The sequence below is a fragment of the Eumetopias jubatus genome, unplaced genomic scaffold, assembly GCF_037043125.1.
Source record: "Eumetopias jubatus isolate StellerSeaLion01/CBP00866 unplaced genomic scaffold, mEumJub1_p1.0 scaffold_8, whole genome shotgun sequence".
NCBI lineage: Eukaryota > Metazoa > Chordata > Mammalia > Carnivora > Otariidae > Eumetopias > Eumetopias jubatus.
In genome coordinates, this window is record NW_028274814.1 from 131,512,178 (window position 1) to 131,529,834 (window position 17,657).

The 17,657-nt window shown below is 55.8% G+C and overlaps 1 protein-coding gene across 3 annotated transcripts in view; it reads right to left on the bottom strand.

Annotated features, from left to right (window-relative positions):
• Window positions 1-6,685, bottom strand: part of TMPRSS6 (transmembrane serine protease 6) — a 37,645-nt gene extending 30,960 nt beyond the window's left edge. For 2 of the 3 annotated variants that reach the window (XM_088025360.1, XM_088025359.1), the window contains exon 1: window positions 1,364-1,559. In XM_088025360.1, the coding sequence (XP_087881486.1) occupies window positions 1,364-1,559 (196 nt within the window). Of the gene's footprint in view, window positions 1-1,363; window positions 1,563-6,667 lie in introns of those variants that run through there. The other variant, XM_088025361.1, reaches the window with a different exon arrangement.
• Between the last annotated feature and the right edge of the window lie 10,972 nt (window positions 6,686-17,657).

Consider the following 17,657-nt stretch of genomic DNA (forward strand, 5'->3'; position numbering starts at 1 on the left):
TTGCTCTTGGCTCTGAGGCTCCAAGCAGATCCGCGGTCCCCTCTGAGTCAAGGCAGGCCTGGGCTTCCTAACAGCATCGGCCCAGGGGCTGATTCCAGACATCCCCTACCCCGACGCCCTCCGGAGCTGGGCCTAGGATCAACCTGATGATGCTCCATAGTGGGTCCCCATTCCTTTCAGGGGGCCTGAAATGCCACCACGAGATTTAGCCAGTACAAATATTTATGGAAAGGCTCTGATCCCCTGGGCAAGGTGCATTGTCTCCACTCTGGCTCCCCAGGCCCGCGGCTTCCTCTGTCCTAGCCCATGCCAGGCTTTCTGGTGAGGGCAGGGCCTCTCTCCAGAGCCTGGCCCAGAGCCTGGCACACAGAGGGTGCCTGGTACTGAATGCATGAATAAATGCATGAGGGAATGAGTCTTCCACAATGTAGGGGAGTGTTTCCATCGGCACCAGAGGTTTATCCGTTCCTTCCTATTGCCAAGAGCTGAAGGAATGAGGTACACTCTCCATCGGTTTCAGAGGAGGACATAGCAGGTGCTCAAGAGTGTTTATTGAATGAATGAATGAGTCCATGCATGCATCAGTGAAAGAATGGAAGGAGAGACAAATGGACCCAGAACATGGGCCAGGTGCTCCTGAGACTCCAAGGGACTAGTTGAGGGCTGTGATACCAGAGGGGGAGGCCGGACTTCAGGACAAGGGAGGGGCCACGACCTGCCTGCTCTGGACACCGTTTCATTGTGAGTTGGATTGTAAGTGTGCCCAAGCTGGGATATGAAAGCCAGCTCTGCACAAGGACACCCCCCTGGGTACTTGAGTCCTGTCTCTCCCTCCCTTTTTTCCCCACTCATGCAGGGGCCCTGGAGACCCAGAGGTGACAGAGCTGTGGTCCCCACCTTAGAAAAGTTCTCAGGTGGGGCTCAAGTGAGCAGAGGTGCTAACTGGTGCCAGGCACCATCGGCACCACTGGGCCTCCTCCCACAGAGCCAACTGGCTCTGAGCCCAGGGACAGCCCAGGAGGGCTGCGGGCAAGGGGAGACAATGTTTACAATCCTCCTGCTTGTTGGTTCACAAGAGCTGGGTGCTGTGAGAGCATTCCTTCCCCAGCTGGTGGGAGCTAGGGGCACTTGGCGCCAGCAAGGACCTTGCACTTCGCCTGAGCCCCAGGACCTGGAACATAGGTGCGGTAGCTCTCCCATCTCACGGGACAGAAAGAGGACTCAGAGAAGAGGTGCCTTGCCCAAGTTCACGCAGTGTGCTGCTAGGCATTGCTGAGCCTGGACTTCTGGCCTTTCTTGCTACACCCCCACAGCCATCCCAAGTCCTCGCCAGGTGCCTCGCCCAGAAGGGCCCACTGCTTACCTACGAAATACCAGAGCAGGACCCCCACCAAGGCCAGCACAACGAGGACCAGCCACAGTGGCGTCAGGCGGAGGTAGTCCCGGACTTTTCTCTTGGAGTCCTCAGGGGCCTTGAATATCCCCTCCGGCTCTGCCTCCTCACCATCACCTCCATCGCCCTGTCCCCCAGCTGCCTGGGGGGCCTCGGCCACAGGCATCCTGGTGGAGAAACAGACCAGGGTTGGAAATGGCCTGACATCTGCAAGGGAGCTTTTGCCAAAGATCAGAGGTACACAGAAGTAAGACAGCTTCCCTTCGTCTCGGACAGGAAGAGCCTAACTCCAGGAAGCGGTGATTGAGAGTGGGCTCCGAGGCAGCTCGTAGAGTAGGAAAGCAAACCTCAGAGCAGCTGGTTCCAGAGGTCAAGCAGCAGAGCCGGACCCTATCTGGCTCCAGAACCCCCACCTCTGCAGCCGCACCAGCACCCCCATGGTCAGAGGCCAGGTGGAGGTTTCCGGGCCCGAGCCCCACGGAGATGATAGCCACAACTGGAGTACCTGGAGTACAAATGTCTGTAGACCAGCTACTCGTGTCTCTGGAGGACTAAGAGGCTAAGCCACTGGCCCAGGGACACACAGCGGGAAAGCAGGGGGTCAAGCCCAGGGGTCTGACTCCCTGCTCCTCCCACCACCCTGGGCTGCTTCCTGTTAAATGAGCTGTTAATGAACAATCAGGATTTATTAATAACTGAGTGATGCCCCTCTCAGTGCCCTGAGTCTGCATCTGCATCTTCAGACCCCATCCCCCACCCCGCGCGCACAAGGAAACTTCTGAATGTTACTCAGCTTCTCAGGCGGGTTTTCCCCGCCGTACAGAGAAGGCCCTCCAGCCACCCACTCACTGGCAGAGCAAGGATTCTAGACCACCGAGAAGTTTCCTCTTACTGCATCCATACATGCATACAGTGGCTTTAACATACATCCCCAGATGTGTATGTGTGTCGGGGTGGGTGGGGTTTCCTTTGGGCTGTGTCTTGGGTTTTCACACAGTGGGTTTTCTGAACAAGGGGCTCCTCAGTGAAGCTCAAAGTCCTCCTGGATTCAAGGGGCCTCCTGGCTCTCCTCCCTGCTTCCCTGCTCCCTGTCACTCCTCCTAGCATTGTTCTCAGTTAAGAGTCTCTGGCACTGAGCCACAGTGACCCTCAGTGTCCCCATCCAGTGCAAGGGAGGAGGGACTGCTTGCAATTCTCAGCTGTGCTGAGACCCCCTCCACCCCTAACCAGAGGACATCAGTACACATGGGCTAGGCCCTGCTGGCTCTCACGGGGTCACATATCCTGCAATGGTGGGGACAGCCCCGCCTGCTGCCCAAAGTGTCCACAGCATCCCTGGTGAGAAATGGGCCATGCTGATAAGCTGAGTAGGGCTAGATCAGGGAGCACCCAGGTGACAGGCTGGCTCCTTGCCCTCTCTCAGCCCAAGTCCACCCTTCTGCCAGAGTTGGCCACACCCCTGGTTTGCTCTTGAGTCTGGATCACCAAGGAGCTATTTCAGGATGACTCACAGAGCCCTGGGGACTTGGGTGCCCAGAGGTGACAAGAGTGGACGTGTGTTTCAACTGTTTTCTACACACTGTCTCATGTATACCTACAGGGACTTTGTGGAAGTAGGTTCCTTTATTATCCCCATTCTACAGATGAGGAAGTTGAGGCACAGAGAGGCTGAGCAGCTCGGCCAAGTTCTCCCAGTTGGTTAGCAGCAGAGCCAGGTTGCAAAGCCAAGCAGTGTGTCTCCAGAGTATCGCCCTGACCCCCGCTTCGTCAGGGTACTGGCGGGGAAAATGAGGCTCGGAGAAGGTCAGAGGTCTACCAGAGGAGGCGCCAAGGGGGAGCAGTCCAGGGTAGGATGTTCAGTAGGCCTCCCTTCCCTTCTTCTCCTCACCCCCCAGACCAGGCCTTCACTCCATGGATTCATCTCCTTCCTAAGCGCCCCTCACACCCATCTGGGAGGGCTGTGAGCATCTTGGAGGAGCCCATTTTTAGAAAAGCCACTGTGTAAAAACCCAGGATTAAATACAGCCCAAGGTGGGGTAGGGGAGCAGTTCACTTGGGCTCCCCATCACCTCCCACCTGGACTCCTGGGGCAGACTCCTCCCTGGGCTCCCTGTCTCTCATCTCCTCCTCCAACAAGCCCTCACTCCCTGCCCACCGCCAGCCACCCACCTGCTCAGAGTCCCCTCATGGCTCCCCTCAGAGTCCCCTGACGGCTAAGTGCCATCATGCACATCACCCTGCAGGCCTACAAAACCGCATCTTTGTGCAGCCGCACCCTCTGCCTGAGGACTGCAGGGCTTCCCCAAAGGCCCCGTGCAAGGCCACCAGCCCGGGGATGGGTCCCCAGGCCCTGGGTAGTAAGCTGCCTCCTCTCCTGGGCAGCCCTTGGTCAGATCAACAGTATGCCTGGCTTGCGTGTGTGTGTGCTCTTTAAAGATTTATTTGTTTGTTTGTTTGCTTGCTTATTTATTTATTTATTGAAGAAAGAGAGCACACATGGGGGTTGGGTGCAGAGAAAGAGAATCTCAAGCAGACGCCCTGCCAAGTGTGGAGCCCGACAATGGGGCTCAATCTCATGACCCTGAGATCACCGAAACCAAGAGTCGGATGCTCAACCGACTGAGCGCCCTTAGTATGCCTGGCTTTTGGCTGTTTCTCTCCTCCATAGGAAAGACAGGTCTGTGTCTTATTCACCCCTGCTTTCCCATAGGACCCAGGACAGGCAGGCCCTGCTACATAAAGGAAAGAATGAAGGGCTCGGGTCCCTGGGTCTCCAGACTCCTGGTGCAGTGCTCTCTCCTACACGTCGCCACCTCCAGGAGGCGGGACTTGGGAGGCTAGGAGCTGGGGCTTGCAAGCCTCGTCCGAGTATGGAGACCTGGTTTTGGTTACTGAAACATTCCATTTTTGTCAGGCACCTGCTTGGTGCAGGCTCTGCTCTGGGCATGCGGGGGGGCACGCTGGGGGATAGGAGACCTCACTCCCATCCTCGGGGCTGATAGCCCAGCAGGAGATGGACAGTTGTGACAATTGACAGCTGTGAAGGTGACCCCCTGCTCTTGTCTTTTACTATTATACTGCCCTCCCCTGACTTGGCCAGCTCCCAGCTGACCTCTCCCTCCCCAACCCCCGTTGTTTCGAGGGTCCAGCCCATCAGAAAGTTCTGTGGCTCTACCTTCCAACTGCCCCCAGAACCCAACCCCTTCCTGGCACCTCTATGGCTCCCACCATCATCCGGGTCACTATCATCTGTCACCTTGACTGCTGCTATATAGCCAGGTGTCTGGTCACCCTCCCTAGAGACTCCCCACATGATCACCCGAGTGGACTTTTCACCGTGTGCCCTGCTCATGGGCCCCACACGGCTCTCATCCACCCAGAACAGCGCCCAAAGCCCAGATCCCAGCCCTCAAGGGCCTAGGTGACATGGCCCTGGTCTCTCTGTCCTCTCCCACCCTCCGCCCCCGCCGCAGCCACTCCCAGCTCCTTGCCAGACCTTCCACAGGTCAAGTACGTGCCACCTCCGGGCCTTTGTGCTTGCTCTTCCCTCGGCCAGAAACGCTTTTCCTTCAGTTTGCCCCATGGCCTCCTCCTTTCCCTCCTTCACGTCTTTGCTCCAATTTCTTCGTAGCACTTCTCGCGACCTCAATTGCATGGCAGGCTTCCGTGTCCTCTGTCTGTCTCCTCTCCGGCTGTGTGCTGCCCCCCCCCCCCACCGCGGGCCTGCTCCTGTGCAGAGCTCGGCCTCCATCATTGCCGTCGAGCCGCTGAATTGCCGGGATCCCAGCTCCTTCCCCACAGCTGGAGGGTGCTGTGGGCGCGCGTGGCCTGGCCAACTTTCCCTGCCTTCCTTCTCCCCACTCCCTCTTTCCCCCTTTTGGCACCCCAGTGACACTGGACGTGTCGGCTATCCGTTCTATCAATAACGAAGGTGGGGGAAACCTGCTACGGATCAAGGGCTCTTAGCTCACTCTGCAGGAAGAGCAGCACGTGGATGTTTCTTGCACCCTGAAACTTCTTATGCGTCACCTGGCTTTCCCACGCGCTCTTCCTTCTGCCTGGGCTGCCCTCCTCTGACTTGGTCAGCTCCCAGCTGACCCCTGCACACCTCAGCCCAGCTCCCACCTCTTCCTGGCAGTTCTCCCAGAGTGCCCAGCCGCTGCCGCTCCTGAAGCGTCCTGGGCTGCCCCTGAAGCGTCCTGGGCCTCCCCCATCACCACGTGCTTCACCTTGGGGGCATTCTCTGCCCCCCTGATGGTAAGACCCTGGAAGGAGACACTGGACGTGCCTCAAGTGACATGGTGGGTGCTGCTGAAGCTTCTTCTCTGACCCGAGCACCTGGCCTCCTCCCTGGCACCTGCTCTTCCTGCTCTCTGACCACTGGAGTGTCCTCAGGCTGCCCACTGGAAGCTGAGCTCATGGGGGCGGGCCTGGACCTCCCCCTGCCTGCCAGCCCTTTGCTGGGCAATGTCGCCAACCACATTCTCCTTCAGCCTCCAGAAGCCGGGGATGTTTGCTTCCTTATCTCTATTTAATAGCTGGGGGAAATGAGGTGCTGAGAAATAAAATGACTTGCTGGGGTCATTCATCTGAGGCAGGGCAGAGCGGGGAGGAACAGAACCAGAAATCTGATCTGGGGCCATGGGAGGCAGCTTCCAGTGAGACTCCCTGGGCCTGGAGTAGATCCCTGCAACAAGCTGCTTTGCGTGTGCCCAAGTGTGGGGCTGTGTGCATGGAAATCCCTTCCGCAAACACAAATACGTTACAAACGCATACATAGGTGTGCACAGATGGAGACACATTGAGGTACCCATACATCTGTGTGACCCACAAACTCATGGATGCATTGCTCACACTTTCCACATGTGTGCATGTGCGCGAGTGTGTGCACACTCACTCACACACACACACGCACACGTACTCACGCATGCATGCAGAGCCAGGGGCATTCAACTCTGAGCCTGGGAGCTAAGGATCCCCTGTTCAGCCCGGCGTCAGGCTCTGGGCCTGGCTCCCACACCAGGAAGCCCAGGGAGGTGTGAGGGTACGGAGGGGGGCACGTCCAATCTTGCAGAGTGAGGGTGCGGTGCTCAGCCTGGCAAATTGCGCCTCTCCTCCGCCCAGTCCCTGCTCCAGAGTCCACCAGCCCCACCTGGACCCAGGCCTCCCAGCACCCAAAGCCCGTAGCCCTTCCACCGCCCCCATGCCTCTCCACACACCTGGCCTCACGACACCCTGTCCTGCCTCAAGCCCGGCTCTGTGGACCCCTCCGCTTCTGCTTACCCAGTCACTCTCTGGCCCATGAGGCCCTGTAGACCTGGGCAGATGGCTCCAGCCCCAGGGAGCCAGGCCTGGCTCTCCAAATGGACACAGTCACCGGGTCATTCTTGGATCCAGGTCCCCTGTTCTGGAGGCCTCCGCTTACCTTTGGGAGTGGCAGGTGGGTGCCGGGTCGGCACGCAGGCCCCAGAGCCTCTGTTTGTCCAGGCCAAGGTCTCCCTACCCCCACCCAGCCAGCCTGGGCTGGATCAATGGCCCAGAGCCATGGCCAGGGTGTCTGGCCCTTGTCCCCTGTGGCCTGTGGCCCCAGGCTCCATGGGCCTTCTGCCGGGTTCAGGTCGGCACTGTGACTGAGCACAGGTAAACAGGCTGAGGCAGGAGCCAGGCAGTGCCCGCCCCACCCCACCCCGCCCCGTGGGCACCCCAGAGGCTGGCGGGCAGGTGCAGGAGATCGGAGCTCTCCCCTGAGGCCTGTTGCCTGGTGACGTTCCTGCCTGGTTACAGCCCCTGGTCCCCTAGAGCATGAGGTGGGGGTGGCTGAGGACCGAGGTGGGGGGCTGTGCAGAGGGGCCTGTGCCGTGGGGCAGGGGCTCATGAGGGTCTCCTTACCGAGACTGGTGAGACCAGAGGGGCCAGTGGCCAGAGAGAGAACAGGAGGCCCACGTGGTCCAGGGACAGAAAAGGAGAAAGTGCGATGGGGGTGGGGTTTGATGCTATTTTCTGATCCGATGGAAGTTATTTGAATTACTATATGATTCTCTAGAGCTGTGCTCCCCATTTTGATGGCCACTGGCCACATGTGGCTTTTGGGTCCCTGGGATGCCGCCAGTCTGACCCGAGATATGCTTTGTGGGTAAGATATACACCAGGTCTCAAAGACTTAGTGCAAACAAAGAATGTAAGCTAGCTCAACAAGAATTTTTCATGATGGTGACACGTCGAAATGATAGCATGGGGGCTATATTGGGTTCAATAAAAACATCACTAAAAGTCAAAACACCTGCTTCTCTTTATATTTTGTAGCGTGGCTACCAGACCACTGAGCTCACAAGTGTGGCTCACATTCCAGCGCTAGTGAGCGGAGCCGCAGTGGACATGGAGGGGCTGACCCCAGTGGCTCTGAAGCATGTGCTGTAAGCCGGGGTTTCCTGGTGTGTACCCTATGAGGGGGTTGCCCACCTGGAACCCTGTGTGCTGTGTTATGTGGGTCCCAGGGTGTGTGTGAGTGTGAAGTAGGATGATGTGTGTGGAGCGTGAGATGTGTATGTGAAGCGTAAAGGGGTGTGAGGTGTGAGTGTGGAGTGAGGGATGTGTGTGTGGAGGGGGAGGTGTGTGAGCGTGGAAGGTGAGGTGTGTGAGCGTGGAGTGTGTGAGTGTGGAGTGGGGGTGTCCAGCATGTCTGGGCCACATAGCCATGTGCCCCGAGGAGCAGGCAGGCGTGAGGACAGCTGCAAGGGTGAGGGGTGCTCCTTCAAGTGCTCTTACGGGCCTGCCGCAGGCGTGCGTGCATGCGTCATGTGCCTGTGTGTGTGTGTGGGGGGGAGAGAGAGAGAGAGAGAGAGAGATCCTCTCCTGGGGTGTGTCCGTCAGGAGTGGGTGTCCGAGCGCGGGGGTCTGGGCACAATTTCTTTTTTTTTTTTTTTTAAGATTTTTTATTTATTTGACAGAGAGAACACAAGCAGAGGGAGAGAGAGGGAGAAGCAGGCTCCCTGCTGAGCAAGGAGCCCGATGTGGGACTCAATCCCAGGACCCTGGGATCATGACCCGGGCCGAAGGCAGCCGCTTAACCGACTGAGCCACCCAGGCATCCCTGGGCACAATTTCTGTACCGCGTGCTAGCTGCAGAGGGGCTGGCCCGGGGAACCTGGGCGGGGGACACCTTCCTTCACTTCTCCTGTTCCTCAGGCCTGCCCTGAGGGGACCCTGGGACTGAGGCCCCCAGCCTTGCCCCCGCCGCCCCCGCCCCGGGCAATATTCCCTCCTCCCCCCCATCCTCCCCTCCTCCCGGGCCCCGCCACCCCCCTGCAAGCTTTCCAAGGCGGACGGGATTTGGTCAGGGGCAGGGGGCGAAGAGACCCGAGCCCTGTCTCCGTACCGCATCCTGTCCCTCAGGAGGCAAAGTGGCCCAGGCCCTGGACTGGGCAGGCTAGTAGCCGGACAGTCTGTAAAGCAGAAGATCTTGCGCAATCGAGGTCCTCTGTACTTGGCGGCCACCGGGCCATTGATCGGCCACAGCCTTGGGGGGAGGGGCTAACACGGGAGGGGGGGCAGCAAAGTGCTGAGGGGGCTGTTTGAAAGCAAGGGTGCAAGGGGCGATGGCGCCAACTCCCCGAGAGCTCAGGGAGCCGTGGGCCGGGGGGGACAGCCTCCCACCCAGTCAGGGCTTCCCTCTGTCAGTGGACAACCATGTGCCCTGGACGCCCTTTTCCCCGTGGCAGAGGGACGCGTGCACACAGAGACAGCACGAAAGCTTCAATGCCCGAGGCAGTCTGCATGTCACCTTAACCCTGGGCCCCCTTGGGCTCTAGGGACAGAGAAGCTCCCTGGAGTCCTGGTCAGTGAGGCTTGGAGGCCCGGGCGCACAGCAGGCTTGAGCCAGCACGACCGGGAAGGACAGGCCTCAGTGGACCCACCACACTGAGGTGACCAGGATCCAGCCAGAGGCTGGAGAGTTAGAGGCCTTGGCTGGAGTCCCCTGCCTCCCCCTGTTAGTGACCCAGCAAGGCACGTCGCCTCCCCAAGCTGCCATCTTGTCAGATGCGGACGGGGGATGATAAAGCTCGGTTGTTGGAGGCAGGAAAAGATGGAAGGGAATATAAATTGCAGGAGTTGTGCCCTGTACCCCGGAGGCCTCTCTTTTAATCCCAGGGGTGAGTGGAATTGGAAGTGGGGGCAGCCTGCTGTCCTCCGTCTCACACCCCTGCAGCCTCATGGTAACGGCCCTCAGGTCCTGGCTGATGCTGTGGAGGGCATCACCGTAAGGCCAGGCCCTATGCCCAGCGCTTCGCGGGCTATTCCATTTACTTCCTCTTTTTTTCTTAATATTTTATTTATTTATTCCAGAGAGAGAGAGAGAAAGAGAGAGAGGAGGAGGAGGAGAAGGAGAGGGACAAGCCGACTCCGTGCTGAGCGCGGAGCCCCACGTGGGGCTTGATCCTGGGACCCCCGAGAGCACGACCTGAGCCGAAACCGAGAGTTGGTCGCTCAACTGACTGCGCCACCCAGGCACCCCTGTTGCATTTACTTCTCACAACAGCATTTTTAACCCAAATTTGCAGAGACCTCGGCCCTGGTGAAATGTAACTCCCAACTACTGTGCCAGACGCTGGGGACAGGGACATGAAGGAGACACATCTGACTTCTGTCCAACGGAGCTGGATGTTCTACAAAAGTTCTCGGCTTGAAAAGAAAACGGTCGGACATTCAACATCCCCACTCCGAATGCCCAGCTCCAAATCCATAGGTGGCCATCCTAACCTCCAGCGTCTCTGGATGGGAACTTACTTGGAATTAGGGTTATAATTAGTTAAGATGAGGTCATAGTGGAGTAGTGGAGTCGGGGTCTGCCTGATGTCCTCCGAAAAAGGGGAAACGCGGAGACAGACACACACAGGGGGAGTTCCGGGTAGAGATGAAGGCAGAGATCAGGGTGATGTGTGCACTGGCCAGGGAGAGCCAAAGATAGCCAGCTAACCCCCGGAGAGTAGGAAAGAGACATGGGTCTTCCTCCCAGCCCCCAGAAAGAACCAATACCTCGATCTTGGACTTCTGGCCTCCAATCTGGGAGACAATGAATTTCTGTTGTGTGAGCCACTTGGTTTGTGATCTTTGTTGCACAGCCCCACAAACGAACACAGTGCTTAATGAAATGGCTTTGGATCAATGCCCGCTTCTTGGTCCCGCCCCCTCCCAGGGCCCTGCATACAGCAGGTGCTCACAACTGCCCACGACTCGGGGCCTTCGGGCAGTGGCATGTCTGAAGCCATGGAGTGGAAATGAGGGGGGCAGCTCAGGCACGGAGGTCTGTCACTCCCTGCTGTCCCATCCTTAGACTAGGAGCTCCATGAAGATAAAGGCTTAGTCTGCCTCGACCCTGCCGGATGCCAGCCCGGCACACGGGACAGACAGACACGCACTTGCTGAGTGAGCAAATGATAGTTCCTGTCACCTCTTGCGATGACAATACGATCAGTCCTTTGAGCCCCGGGCCCCGAGCTGGACCCTTCACAGTGATGCTTCAAGTCCAGGATTGGGGGTGGCGAATACATGTCTCCGATCCGCAGAGAAGGAGACTGGGGCTCTGGGAGGAGAGGTTGACTTGCCCCGGGTCCCACAGCGCAGGGGCTCTGGCCCGATCCCTCTGATGGGAGGTGTGTCCTATGCCTGGCCTGCCACGAGGAATTACCATAACCTGGGCTTAAAACAACAGAAATGCATTGTCTCACAGCTCTGGAGGCCAAGATCAAATGTCAGAGGTCTGTGCTCTCTCTGGAGGCTCTAGGAAAGTTTCCTTCCTTGCCTCTTCCTGGCTTTTGGGGATTGCTAGCAACCCTTGGCGTGTCTTGGCTGGTAGAAGCATCCTTCCAGTCTCTGCCTCCCTCCTCATGTGGCCTCTTCCCTGTGTGTCTGGGTCTCTGTGCCCAATATCCCTCTACTTTTAAGGACACCAATCTTATTGGACTGAGGGGCCACCCTAATCCAGCATGACCTCATCTTAACTTGCTTCCATCTGCAAAGGGCTTGTGTCCAAATAAGGTCACGTTCACAAGTTCCAGGTGGACATGAAAATGTGTGTGTGTCGGGGGGGGGGGGGCGGGGGTAACATTATTCAATCCAGTGCAGGAAGCGATGGTTCTGTGCTACTGTTCCAGTGGGGATCAGCCTGGGAGACAATGGGAAGGCCACCCCTCTCAGTCAGCCTGTGCAGTGGGTCAGCCATGCCTCAGAGTTCAAGGCTGGGGTTGAGGGTGGAGTTGGGAGTCTAGCCCTCCCTGGAGGAGGTCTTCTGCTGGCCGAGCCTCTCTCTGAATCCCTTTGAGGAAATGCAGGCTCACAGGCCCAGGGGCTGCGGTGGGGGCTGAGGGGGCGGTCTCCATGTGCCCCTACCAGATGCTGCCTGAACAGGTGTTTGGGAAGACCGAACTGCCCTAAGCTCCAAGTAATGAATTAGTTCCCGAGCACTGTCCTAACAAGGTACAGCCAATCGGGTGGTTTAAAACAGCAGAAATTTATTCTCTCACCACTCTGGAGGCTAGAAGTCCAAGATCAAGGTGTCGGCAGGACCAGGCTCTCTCTGAAGGCTCCAAGGGAGGATGGCTCCTGCCTCCTCCTAGCTTTGGAGGTTGCTGGCAATCCTGGACATTCGTTCAATCTCTGCCTCTGATGTCACATGGCCTTGTCCCCGTGTGTGTCTGTCTCGGTGTCTCTTCTTTCGTATAAGGACACCAGTTAATATCGGATTAGGACCCACCTAATGACCTGATTTACATCCGTAAAGACCCTTATTTCCAAATGAGGTCACATTCCTAGGTACCAGGACTTCAACATATCTTTTAGGGGCCACAGTTCAAGGGGAAGAGGGGTGGGAACAGGCGGGTTATTGACAATGCCACGGATGCCGTTCCAAAGGTTCATGTAACCCTGAGTCCTCACATCGCTTCTGAAGCGTGTTGCGTCTCCACGCCTGAGCTACTACCGCCGTCGCTCTCCTCCCACAGAAACACAGCTTTAACCTGCCTCTTTTCCCTCCCGTGCCTCTGGGGCCCCCCGGGCAGCCGTCCTGTGGCTGGGAGGAAAGGAAGCTCCGGGAGCTGCACACAGCTCTCCCGTTGCCTCGACCAAGACTTCAGAGGCTGCCCAGGCGGGGTCCCCGGAGGCCACCTCTGTCACCTCCGCCCAGCACGGCGACTCGCTGGCTCACTTATTAAGCAGGCGTCGGCACCCACACGGTGCTGGCCTGGGCTGGGCTCCCAGGCCACAGAAACAAACCAGGCCTGATCCCTGCTCTTGAAGGACGCCGCCCAGCCCGGGGAAGACAAGACAGCGGGACAGACGACAGACTGAGCTCTCAGTAGCAGGCAGAGGACCAGGCCCTCAGGGGTACTTAGGGGTGTTCCTTAGCGTTTCAGATCCGTCCAGATGGCCTGTCATCGATTCAAGTGTGAGACCCCTCGGGAGTCACTGCCCCCATGGCCCTACTTCCCTCAGCCGGAGGGGGATTCCAAGGGCTTCTGGGACCCTTATGGAGGCCCGGAGACTCTGTGGCTTTGCGATACAGCTAACCAGACACAGGACTGGCCTCATCCCCTAATAAGAAAAATGGCCACTTGACCCCATTTTACAGACGAGGAAGTGAAGATTCAGAAGGCAGATGTTACTCGTTCTCATCACAAGGAGCAGGGAAGTGCTGGGATTCAAACCCAGGACCCCCTGATGTCGGAGCCCCCAGATGCCCCCCTTCTGTGTCCGTGTCCCTCCCTCCTTGACATGCCACCACGCCTGGGCCCCTCACCCCTTCTGTCCCAGCCCTGAGTCCTGGCCTCTGGCCCTTGTGGGAGGCGTGGCCCTGACCGGGCCCCTTGATGCTTTCCCAGCCAAAGGTCAGGGGAGTGGCTTCCGATCAGGGGCTTGGGGTTTGAGCGGTGCCACCTCAAGGCACAGTCGGTTGGGGACACAGAATGGAAACTCCTCCTGCATCACCCAGCCTGGCCTTCTCCACTGTGCTTCCCTCCCTGCAGTCTGAGGCCAGAGACGCTGGTCGGGGGAGGTCAGTTGGCGAGGCTGTAGCAAGCCCGGGACCAGAACCCAAATGACTTGTTTCCCATCCTGTGCTCCTCCCCGGACTCTGCCCAAAAATAAAATTTTAAGAATAAAATAAAAGGACAGCAGTGTCTCTATACATACAAGCCATCAGGCAGATAGTCAATAAAAATTTCCAAGGCACACAGAATCCCAAGTTTCAACATATAGGTGTACTTTTTTTTTTTTTTTTTGGTCTCAAAATGTTGTTACAGCCAAGGCTCCTCCCCTCCAGGCAGTTCCGGTTGAGGGTCCAGATCCAAGGGCACACCAGCCAAGGCTGGAGGCACAGAAGGTTCTCCAAGGAGCCGCTTTCTTGCTGCCCTTCAGAGGAAGCATCCAGCACTGGCTGAGGTCCCCCAAGTGCCTCTCTCCTCTGGATAACTCATGTCGTCAGGGCTGCTGGTAACCCTGGTCGGGCTGTGAGAGGTCCCAACGCCTATAGGCTCTGTCCCGTCTGCCATCCATGTTGGTTCCAATTTATATACAAGTCCAGGTTCGTAGACCTTCCCTGTAGCTCTCCTGTCCTCCCTCCCTCCCTTTCTTCTTTCCTTCCTTCCTTCCTTCACCTGTCCACCAATATGCATATTCACTCAGCGAACATCCTGTGGCGGGTGCTGGGGTGCTGGGAGGGACTGCTGTGGGGACAGGGACCCGTGAGGGCCACCGCGGAGCATTCTAGGCCTTTTGGGTCTCTTCAAAAGCTGCATTTATGGAACACTTAGCGTGCACCAGGCTCTGTTCCAAGCGCATTGTGTTATTAACTCACTTGATCCTTACGACAACGCCATGAGGGAGAAGGTTGGTACTCTTCTTACCCTCATTTTATAGATGAGAAGACTAAGGCAGAGTGGTTAATGACTTGCCCCAGGCCACACAGCTAGAACTCCGTGAAGCGAGGATTTAAACCAGGAGGACTTTAGCACTCATAAGGGCAGGCTTTTCACTAATTTTAAAGTGTGAGCACGTCTAGTATCGCACACAATCTCTCAGCGATCCAGTAAAACAGGAACGACCGAGATTCAGAGTTCTGTATCACAGGTGAGGACAAAGCCAAACAGGGAGTTTGGATGGGGGCACCGGAACCCTGGGCGCTCACCCTTGCATCCTACCATCTCAGGGCCACTGTTGTTGGGGGGTTGTGGGGGAGGCGGTTGGGTTGTTGATTAAACTTCACTCAGTCCCAGCGCCTGGGCCTAGCCACTGTGACAGCCCCGGGACATCCCCTTGGCTGGCTTGCTCAGAGATATTTTCCACCACCACAGTATGACACACTTGACGACACTCCCATCACAGGGCCTGGGGGGTGGGGGGGGTGGGTGGCACAGGGCTGTGGGAAAGCAAGGCCGGAAGTGCTGAGTGGGGAGAGAGATGCAGGTTCGGGGGAGAGGTACCCAGTCTACAATTCCAGGAAGCTAGGACGCAGAGGGAGGGAGGAGCTGGTGGGAGACTCATCATCTTCCTCTGTGCACCTGGCCTGCCTCATGCCATGCGCTGGCCACAGAGACCTCAGCCCGGGGCGGGGGAGTGACCGTGGAGGACACAGACTAGTAAAGGGACAGCCACACCCTCCTCTGCAGAACCAGAGTCTTCACTGGAAATACTCTGCATGGGAGGGTTCTGAAGGAATCTCCTCAACTGTGGAGGGAGAGCGACATGTTACATGGGCTTTAGCCAGAGAGGCTCAGTGACACTTCAGCTAGTTCGGGATATAGCTGGCCGAGGAGGTGGAAGGATTAGAGGGGCAGGTGGTGGGGGACAGGTGGACCAAGAAGGAGGCTGAGCAGGGATCTGAGCTCAAGGCGATGCTGCCGGGTCACAAGGGTGCAGATGGTTTCAACTACAACTGCAGTCATGGCAAGCAAGCTGCTGTGTTCATTTTTTAATTGGTTGCCAGGAAGCTTAGGATGGAATTTTGCTTATTTTTTTCCATTAATATAATCGTCTCCTGTGCAGCCCCATGTCTGCAAAGGGCCAAAAGCTCTGTGGCCAAATGTACGGGCCCTGGAATCCCGGCTCTACCAACCATCAGCTGCATTTTTATACTTCCCTGTGCCTCAGTTTCCAAATCTGCAAAATGGGGAAACATAACACCTGCCTGGCTGGGTCTTTTCAGGTGATAAGGATAATGCTTGGTAAGTACCTGGCACAGTGTCTAAATGTAATTCTTGATCTTTTTTGAAGTCATCCAGGATGCTAATATTTAAGAGGGCAGCAATAGGTTATTCACCCTAGGATGGACGGTTTCCGCCGTAATTTGCTCAGTGGCTGTGGACCTGGAAGTTGCTTGGAGTGGGAGCTGGAAGGTAGGGAGAGAGCAGGGATACCAGATGCCTGGAGAGATGAGGAAACCATATAGTCCAAACAAATAACCCGGTCAAGAAATGGGCAGAAGACATGAACAGACATTTCTCCAAAGAAGCCCTACAAATGGCCAACCGACACATGAAAAAATACTCAATATCGCTCATCATCAGGGAAATACAAATCAAAACCACAATGAGAAACCGGTCAGAATGGCTAAAATTAACAACTCAGGAAATAATAGATGTTGGCAAGAATGTGGAGAAAAGGGAACCCTCTTACCCTGCTGATGGGAATACAAGCCGGTGCAGCCACTCTGGAAAACAGTATGGGGGTTCCTCAGAAAGTTAAAAATAGAGCCACTCTACGACCCAGTAATTGTACTACTAGGCATTTACCCAAAGGATACAAACATAGTGATTCAAAGGGGCACGTGCACCCCAATGTTTATAGCAGCAATGTCCACAATAGCCAAACTGTGGAAAGAGCCCAGCTGTCCATCGGCAGATGAATAGATAAAGAAGATGTGGTGTATATATCTGTACAATGGAATATTACTCAGCCATCAGAAAAAACGAAATCTTGCCATTTGCAACGACGTGGATGGAACTGGAGGGTATTATGCTGAGCGAAATAAGTCAGTCAGAGAAAGACAAATACCATATGATATCACTCATATGTGGAATTTAAGAAACAAAACAGATGAACATAGGGGAAGGGAAGGAAAAATAAAATAAGATGAAAACAGAGAGGGAGGCAAACCATAAAAGACTCTTAATTATGGGAAACAAACGGAGGGTTGCTGGAGGGGAGGGGGGTATGTGGATGTGGTAACAGGGTGATGGGCCTTAAGGAGGGCACATGATGTAATCAGCACTGGGTGTTATATGCAACTGATGAATCACTGGATTCTACCCCTGAAACTAATAATACACTATATATTAATGAAAGTGAACTTAAATAAATAATTAAAAAAAAGAAACTGGAGATCTGAGAGGCTGGAAGGGCCGCTCATCTCTCCCTCCTTTTCTCTTATCACCCCTCTTCCCCACCCCACACCCTCTACCCATGCCCCCCCCCCCACCGCCATCTGCCCTGGAGGACAGATCTCCCAGGGCCCTTGGCTGCCTTGTTCCCAAATGGTGCTGCTCCTCTCCCTGCAATCTGACCCAGGCAGGACTGTCTCTGCTTCACCCTTTCCCGGCCTACCAGCTGCTCCCTCCTTACCCCGTCTCCCGAGGCACAAATTCTAATCCACCCTGGACGCGTCACACTGTAGCTTCTGGCCCATCAGTCTACCGGGTGCAAGGCGGCCCCTCATTCTGCTCACCACCAGCTCAAGTCTCTTGTCAGACATAGTGGGGACAACAGGGTTCCCTGGGCGTGCCTGCTCATAGGCCCCTCTCAGCTTTCCAGCCTCCAACACCTCAGGTTCAGTTTTCCCTGCCTGGAAAATCAGTCTGGAAAGATAAGACCTTCCGTTGTAGAAGGAACCTGAGGGATGCTCTGGTCCAGCTATGTCACCAGGCGCCAGCTATGATCAATCGGGACCTGCCTACAGAATCTAAAGCTGTCCTCAAACTTGACAAGGACAGCCATGATCGGTTAGCAATGTCTGCCATGTGTGGGTGCAATTGATTAGGGGATGTCTGCCACCGGTGCCCCTTTATGAATGCCAGATATTGCCATCCATGATCTGGCTCAACTATTCAGTCAAAGGCACAGAAGAAAAAAAAATTATATATATATATGATTTTTAATATAATTTATATATACAAATTATACGTATAAATTATATATAATAAGTATTTAATTAAAATATATAATCTTTATATATTTTATATATAAATTATATACATAAAATATATATAATCATTTATTA